The sequence below is a fragment of the Macrosteles quadrilineatus genome, unplaced genomic scaffold, assembly GCF_028750875.1.
Source record: "Macrosteles quadrilineatus isolate MER2022 unplaced genomic scaffold, UCM_ALF_1.0 Scaffold_560__1_contigs__length_49164, whole genome shotgun sequence".
Taxonomy (NCBI): domain Eukaryota; kingdom Metazoa; phylum Arthropoda; class Insecta; order Hemiptera; family Cicadellidae; genus Macrosteles; species Macrosteles quadrilineatus.
In genome coordinates, this window is record NW_026543153.1 from 2,640 (window position 1) to 11,748 (window position 9,109).

Sequence of the window (9,109 nt, forward strand, 5' to 3'; positions counted from 1 at the left end):
ATTACTCGACTCGAACTCGACTCGACCTGAAAAACCTGTGCTCGCACATCTCTAAACATTACACTGTAAATGTATTTCTTTCTGTAGCAAAAAAATATAGGCCTGCCAAATTGAGTCTGTTAAACCTCACTAAGGTGAATAGCAATATCAGGCAATACACATCTGCCAGAATTTGTCTTGCAAAAGATTTGTAAATGGTTATGTGATTTGTAGCCGGAGTGGCCGATGGAGACATAGACCTCAGTCCTAGTGGCACAACGTTGCTGCAGGACGCGTTGTATGTTCTATCCAGCGATGAAATACGCCTGTCTCACCTACGAGGGGCTTCTAAAGACTGCGATGACGACGAAGAGCCAGCACCCGAGGCCCAGATGGCTGAGGTCATCAGCAACCTCGCTCGCAAGACTTTGGTGTCCCAGGCAAGTATATCACTGAATTTATCAATTATTTTTAAAACTTAAAAGGAAATTAAGAGTTAAATAAGGTTATTTAGTTTATGTAAGAAATAAACAAAACTTAATGAAATGTTTAAGGAGAGTAGAAGAAGAAGAAGAAAAAGTGTTTATTGAAATCAAATATCAATACAGTGTTTTTACATAAACACAAAGAACAATGGTCAAAGACCGTCTGTTTTGTGGTTGACATACTGATTTTACAATATTTTAAAACACATTAAAAAAGAGTCCATAAATCACAAACTATAATTCATTAAATAAACTGATTTCTAGTAACAAATACACAAATAGCACTACTTAGTAAAAAGGATCAGTTAGCAAATGAATCAAAAATAAAATTTAAAATATAGCCTATTGAGAATCTGAATTTGTTCTACAAACAGCAATAAAATATAAGTAATAATAAAAAATAAAATAAAAACAAGCCTATTTTTACTTAGACAAATACTTAACAAACAATATTTTATACATTTTTAAGTACATAAATTTTCCCACTTTTGTATTGATATCTCAATTATTAAATTTAATAATTAAACTCCATTATCAATTCCCACCTTTTACACCACGCCTCTTTAAGATAATTTCCCAATGCCCGCCAATCTTTGCCATTTAAAAATTCAAAAAACTCATATTCATTTAAATATAACTTGTTAAACCAAATTTGACGTACATTTTTTAAAATTGGACATTCTGCTATAAAATGGTACACCGTTTCATCTCGGTTGAGATTACATAGTGAACATAAATAAATTTGATTTTCCATCCAGGGCTTATAGTTAAGATTTATTAACTCTGTTCTAGCTTTTATAATCCAGGACATAAGTTTAACATTTAGGTCCGCAAAAAGGAACGATCTATCTCCAAGGTGGAGGTCAAGGTTCAGATACTGCTGGTGATAACGACTAGTCAATGCCGAACCCAGACAATCCTGTCGCCAAGCCGTTCTCTCTAACTCTAATAATTCAAACAATCGAGATTGAAAAATTTGCAATCTGTTAAAATCGACGTCCAACGCTACTCCCCGTCTTTCGCCCATTTTTAACATCTCCCTGTACCAAAATATTTTTTTCAAAATTATCTGCCTAGCCAAGATATAAGGAAGTCTATTCACTGGTAAAAACAATACTCTAATAATATAACCAATGTGCAAACTTAATGTGTAAAAATAAACCTGATCAAACTGACATTCTAGGTGTAATACGTAATTTGGAGTATTTTGAGGCAATCTAAATAATTTTTTGACAAAGTTATTTTGAGCAGATTCAACCGTTTTACTCTTGATAAAACCCCAAACTTGTGCTCCATAACTCAGCAACGCTCTTACTATTGAATTATAACACACTATTTTTGCATTAATCGGCACTTGATTATAACTTATTAAATTACTCCAGATTAAATTAACAGCTAATTTGGAAGCTGACGATTTTTCTTTAAAATGCATTTCCCACAAAAGTGAACTTGTTTAACAAGTTTAAGGAGAGTAAGAAGTACTGTAAAGCACAAAATAATTTTTTTCTGTTTGATCCTAGTGAGTTTATTTAATGGAAATAGGACTTTACCTTTCACTTCCAAAACTAATTATAAAGAGTAATTGGCTGGTTTCATCTTACTCTTAAGCTAGCTTAAATAACCACATGCTCATTAATTCACATTTGATAGCGAGTGTGTGCACTACTGTTTTTGGACTGCAACTCTGTCTATAAAAACATTTACATGGAGGAAATTTTGTAATACTTCAAAGTTGAAACTACTAAAAAACACCAGCCCACGATATTTAGCACAAACTAACCACGAGCATGAAAATTCTAAAACAGAATGAGCGATAAATTTTGTTAACCAAAGAAAAACATCGGAATTGAGCCAAGAATTTTGCAACTAACCCTTAGAATTGACCCCATTCAGGTCTTGCAATGACAACTGTGACGATACAGTTATTTATTTTTTGGGTAATTCGCAAACAGTTTTTCATGGGAAAAATATAAAAATATTTATCAATTGTCCTCAGAACTTAATTTCTTGATCAGAATGTAATCTGTTTTATGATTCAGTGGCTTAGAAGCCTGACCAGTTTTTCTGTCATGCTTCATAATCAAGATACAAATGTCCGGGAAAAATAAAGAGCAGTGCTTTTAAAACATTTTCTTGTGGTGTGATTGTATGTATTTTCATGCCAACTTTTTTCTTGTTTCAAGGTTGTAAAGAAAAACATGATTGAAAATGTGGTCCCCATCTTCATCAAGCTAAAACTGAAGTTAAAACAGCTCAAGTCTCCGTTAGTGCGAGATCTGATGGCTTGTCTACGGGAACTCATGAAAGACTACAAAACTGAAGTGAGTATTTGTCAAATATTAAGGCGTAGTATACCTACCTCAATATTTATTGGTAGATAAATAAGGACAGTAATGTAGGAAAATTCTTTTTGACCTAGGACCTTAATCTAATGAAATTAAACTTATACAAACATTGGTTATAACATCATGAATGTATATGCTATGTTTGGTTCAAATTTTTTTCTGCTTGTTTATTTAGGTTTTTAAGTAAAAATTCAAGTAAGCAATAAGCATGTCATTTATTGCTTTGTTTTGGGACTTTTTAAAGCTTTTGCCAGAAGGATTCTTGGTCAAGTTACTGTGTGTGATCTGAGCAAGGCTTTTGATTGTGTTGATCATAGTCTCTTGTTGTGTAAATTAGAGCACTATGGCGTCCCTTCTCTCAATTTTTTAAGTACTATTCAAGTGTGGTTGTTCATAGTTTGTTGATGCAAAGGGTGTGCATTTCAGGTGCATTGAAGTTAAAACTGGAGTTCCCCAAGGCTCAGTGCTTGGTCCCATACTCTTTTTTATTTCTGTCAATGATTTACCACTTAGTATCGGTTCCCAAACCACAATGTTTGCAGATGACACAACATTATTAATTATTCACATAGATTATAATAGATTAAAGTTAGCTGTTGGACTGATAATGAAACAAGTTGGTACGGTAATTGGTTTGGTGTTAACAATAATATGAATTTCTTTCTTAATATGGATAAGACTCATTACCTAGTTTGTCATACGAAAAACAAAGATTTAGGCTCAGTTATGGTTTGGAAAGAGGATAGGCCTATACTAATTTTCGGTGTATTGATTCATAGCAGCCTTTCCTGGTCGTATTCATTCAGTTTATTCAAAACTGTCAAAAGTTATCATTCAGATTGGCCTTGTCCAGACTTTCTAGCTTTTACAAATTGACGATTTTGAAAATAATAAAAATGAAAACCTGTAACTTAACGTTTTGGGATTGTATGTCCAACTAATTAGTTCAGTCGAGAGAGACTATTCTGTGTTAACTATTTAATCTATTTTATAGTTTTTTAACCTATGAACGTAAATGTGTTTCCAGATAAATGACATCCTGGCAGCGGATAAGGAGCTGGCAGCAGAGATTGCCCACGACCTACAATCCTCTAGGCTAGAAGAGGAGGACAGTGGAGACGAAGCTCCTAAACTGAGCGATGGTGAGGTGCTAAAGAAAGCTATGATGGGAGTCGTAGCGCTAACGGAAGTGAGGAACAGTCTGAACATATCCAATCAAAGAACCCCACAAGTCAGGCTATCTCGGTTGGACAGTTCACCTGTAAACCCGCCCAATGGAACTCCTAAAAGAACATCTACGCAGCAGGAATCCCCTGTGAAAAGAACATCTGAGTCTAGCACTCCTGGTTCTTCTAAATCATCCCCGGGGACCAGTGATGCGGTGAGCAGTAAACAGTGTTCCCCCACCACTGCCTCGGACTGTGAGCCTGCTATGCGTGTCAGGTCTAGTAGGCTATCTACCGGGTCCACTTGTAGCGAAGCAAGCACCAACTCCAGGACTAGTAGGAGCTCCAGGAGGAATAAGAAGAAATAGTCCTCATTGTATGTATTTTTTTGTACAAAGTTATATTTCAACTATATTTTTTGGCCGCGTTTTATATGTCTTTAGTATATTTAGTTAGATTAAAATAATAAAGCCAATAAATCAAATTTTATTTACCTCACACTCTTTCAAATTGAATTCAGAGAATTGAATATATATAAAAAAAGTAATATGGTTGATTGCTTAAATGATACGTCATGTAGTACGGTCAATTGCCGAATTGCCACATTTATAGTGGTTTTTTAGCATTATGCTTTGATCATTTGATTAAAAAGTAAACCCATTTATCAAACACATTTCATTTTTAGATACATAATCTTATATATTATTAGATACTATATATTATATCTTATATACAGTACATAAACTAATTCTATTTAAATCTATATAATTAATACGCTACATGAAACTTTGTCGGTTGAACTCCTCCGCCATTTCTTAACCGATTTTACCCATTGACATCGCATTGGAAAGAGCGTGTCGCGTAGATTTGCAAACTGGCCTTACATTTTTGAAAAAGTCTCTTGGGCTCTGCCCCAGTGGCTTTGAAAGTTCCCATGTTATCCTTATGAGGAACATAATTGTTAACATTTTGATCAGCTGTATAATTTAAATGCTGTTATTTATTTTTCAATTCAATGAAACGCATTGAGTACATTGATTTACTATTTGAGTTTGTGTCAACATAACCCCCAAGACGGATCGTGTTAGTATGGTTGTATCTTAAATTTGTGCATTTATCGTTTTTTTGTGTAGCTATAATTTGTTTATTTGTTGTTTTTTTTTTTTTTTTTTATGCCTCCGACGCGACGACAACGAAACATAGACAGGAGGTGTAGTTGTGATAACGACCACAGCTAAAGAACGGTGGCGCGTAATAGGCTTAACTCATCACAGTCAGCACCTGACCCTGGACAATCTCAACTATTAGATTACAAATGCGCCCTAACACTACCCCAAAACGACTTTTCGTTCTCAATTGGCCCTCTATCAATGACCTGTGCTGCCTGTACAGCGAGGCATTTTGAGAAGGAGAAAACCGGCCGGAATGCTTTAGGTTTATCAATAAGGAAGATAAACATGGTCTGAGTTACACTCCGGTAATCTTTGAGTTAACTCTTTTAAACTCATTGTAAATATGACTGTTATTCGTTTTGTAATAACTCTTGTAATACATTGCAATTGCTCGAATTCGAGCAACATGTACACTTGTAGGAAATAAATGTGCTATTTTTATGGAGGTATTTTAGTGTAAATCCAATCAGGTTAATGGAAATTTGCTTAGTCTGCAGGTTTGCTGCGGTGCTATTTCTTGTTTATGAACTGGTATGATCCTAGACATTTTTAATTGATTTGGAAAATAGCCTGTGATAAGTGAAGAATTTATAAGATGTGCCAGGATAAACTTTAATTCATCTTTAACCTCCTTTAGAATGGTGACTGATAAGCCATCATAACCAGATGATTTTCTGTTTTTAAAAGATTTGATAGTTAAAACTATTTCAGCGTCAGTTACAGGTTTTAGATACAAATTTGAATTCAATGACAAATCTACATTGTTGTCATCCTGAGTAGAGAAAGATGGTTGAGTTGGTTTTGTGGTCATTGTCTGTGCAAAGAATGAATTGAAGAAGTTGCTTACTTCTTCGGGTCTGCTTATCAGCTTCTCACCATTTTTGAACACAATACCCTCAGTATCTTTTTTTTACTATTGTGAATGTCTTTGTTTATTATTGACCAAAGTTTTTTAAATGTCAGGTGATTGCTTAATTTTGTTGTTGTAATATCCTTTTTTTTTTGCATTTAAGAGACCTGATTTAAAGTTTTCTTTAAGATATTAAGATCGACTTTCTCCTTGGTTTTAATTTATAACCACCAATGTCAAGCTCTAATACTTGTCCATTGCGGTCTGATAAGAATGTAATCAGACCATAAACATACGAGTATAACTTTACATTTGTGAAATTTGTTAAAAAATTATCTATTGCCGATTGACAGCTGTTTACTACCCTTGTGGGAAAGTTGATTAAATATCGCATATTGTGACTTTTCATTAATTACAAGAATGTGTGGTTTAATTTCCTCAATGATTACTTACAAGCCAATTTTTCGAGATTCTAGATGTTCAATATTTTGGTGTAGTATTTGTTTCCAAAATTTGCCGATTCATCCCGCTTGTAACAAGTTTTACGTGCTGGTGAATAATGGTGTGAAATGCTGTTTACATTATTATTGTTGTTATTATTGTTGTTGTTATTATTATTTTTATTATTATTATTATTATTACTGTGATTATTGATATTGTCAGAGTCCAGAGATTTCCCTGATGTTTTATTAGTGATATTGAAACCAAAAGATAGATCATTTGTTGCGAAATGATAATTCTTGTCATTCTTAATCTATATATAAAGCCCAAAGTACCCATGAACTTTTGAGAAAACTACAAGTCACACCACCATAAACCATATACTTAACATGTTCGTCATGACGAGAAACCTTGCGCAAAACTATCCATCATAAATTGCCCTTTAAGGTGGTAATTCCTTTCTAAAGGGAACTTTCCATATACCTAATGTTAAAAATACCTCAGCTGTACTTAATGTTTGTATTACTGTATTCTGTTTTGTTTATTTCAGCTTAACTTACCAATCAATAATTGTATTAATACTTATGAAGTCAAACGGGGTGTGGGTAACAGCTAGTTAGTTTGAATATAGAATCGGCAAAGCTTTTTCAATAGTTGACAAATTATTACCATGTTAAAATTTGTGGTACTCTCTTATGCCAATATCAACAGTTTCAGTTTGTAAAAAGTTTACATTTTGGGTTGACTCTTTACATTTACTGCTATTTACAATTGGAGACCACCCCTTGAAAGGACTGCCATCACTCAGGAACGAGAACTATTTTCTAAACCCACTCACGGCACATCACTTTACCCCCAGAGACTTTCTCCCCCAACATATCACTGGTCCACTGTAACAGCAGGTGTTGTGCTGGTATTAGGATCATCAGTAGCATCTACAGGTGAGCTGGAATGCTGTAGCAGGTGGAGTTGGGTTGATTGGTCGATTGCTGGGGAGGCTTCATCTGCTGTATGTGTCTGTGTGTCAGTTCCAGAGCTGCTATCAGTGCATGAAGAGTGTTGTTGTCGAGAGCTGTTGCAGAGAGTTGTCATGGTACAGTCATTAGGGAAGAATAACTGATGCAGTTTTTGAACAAAGACCGCATGAGGAACTCCATTCCTCAGCCTGTTGCGTGATGTGTCGTTTGTTGTGACCATAATTACAGTAGCACCAGTTTGCTGCGGCGGGGATATTTTATTTTCTTGTCGATGGCTGAAATGATAACATGTTGCTTTCAACGGTAGGTCAGTAGAACTTTTAAAAACCAATGGTGGCTCTGGTTTGTCAATTCGTATTGTACCAGCAACGGTCAGCTTATAATCATCTCTCAAATATAATTAATTATTATATGATTAATTTGCTACCAGAATTATGACAACTTTGTGTATAATGCTCGATTTCAGCATTTATTTCTTTGTGTATTATCAGGGGTTTCTCATATGTTTCTCTTCATCTAATATCAGAAAGTCATCATCTTGACTCTCCTCAATAAGAACTCTTCTTCCTGCTCGTAAATTTTATTCAAGAGTAACATTCAAATGTCTATCTTCCCCTTTTCTACACGGTCTAAAAGGCCTGAATTCTCCTTTCTACACTGGGGTCCATGACAAAAAATTTAAAGATACACTCACACAGTTAAGCGCATTGGTGTTAATGACAGATTTAATACAAACACGCTTTGGTTGAAATGACCGACCTTGCACTGTTTATGTTACCGTGTCGGGTAATTTGGAACTAACCCCTCCCCACCAATGCAATTTCATAGATCAACCCTTCTCTGAGGAGTATCTAGGAGAGAGTGCCCTGGTCCGTTTCCCCCTTCCAGTAATAACCAAAATAGTACGTTTCGGTCTTTTCCACCGATGTGCGCCCTCTGGAGGGTTAACAGATGTCTTCATCCTTTACTACTTAGACCAATGTCAAGCCTTTATTTAATTTAAATCAAGTTTTTTTGCTAACCAGAATCATACAAATTATCTGGTAGAAATAACTGTCTTCCGAAAATAGTGCGACTAAGAATAATCGTCTTTGTTAATAATAATGGGCAGGCTTTTTCTCATTTAAACATTGCATCAGATATCTAACTACTAACTAGACTTTATGCCAGATACTCTAATTAGTGTAACTATATCAAATTATTAAAATGTTATTAATACTCCTAAGAAATTTAACAATCCACAAATCTTCCCTCAGCTTTTTGTTGGAATTTCATGGGAGTAGAACATTATGTTACAACAATGTTACGGTATTTCAATAATTTAATTTAACTACGGTGTCTTGTCTATAAATAAACAAAGGACTATAGGAGTGATTTCAGATTAAAGAAAACAACAGTCTGGCCGGATAAAAAAGTACTACAGTGGAACCTTGATAAGAAGACCCTCGATAACAAGTCGCCCTTGATAACAAGTGTCATTGTCAAATCCCCTCAAAATTATTTCACCCCTAATCACATGTTATTACAAACCTCGATAAGAAGTCAACCTTAATAACAAGTCTTATTTTACAATCCCCATGAGAGTCTTGTTATCAAGGTTCTACTGTATAGAAACAGAAGATATGAAAAAGATTTTTTTCATTAAAATGATTTGAGAGGTCCAATAAACAGGGTGTCCCATAAGTAAACAGCCA

The 9,109-nt window shown here is 34.7% G+C and overlaps 1 protein-coding gene across 1 annotated transcript; it reads left to right on the forward strand.

Annotated features, from left to right (window-relative positions):
- Positions 1-213: 213 nt before the first annotated feature.
- Positions 214-4,415, forward strand: LOC128982559 (condensin-2 complex subunit D3-like; the record flags this gene model as incomplete). The annotated part of the gene is made up of 3 exons (XM_054401515.1): positions 214-419; positions 2,648-2,785; positions 3,837-4,415. Coding segments are annotated over 3 exons (851 nt in total), but the record flags the coding sequence as incomplete, so codon positions are not given.
- Positions 4,416-9,109: the final 4,694 nt, after the last annotated feature.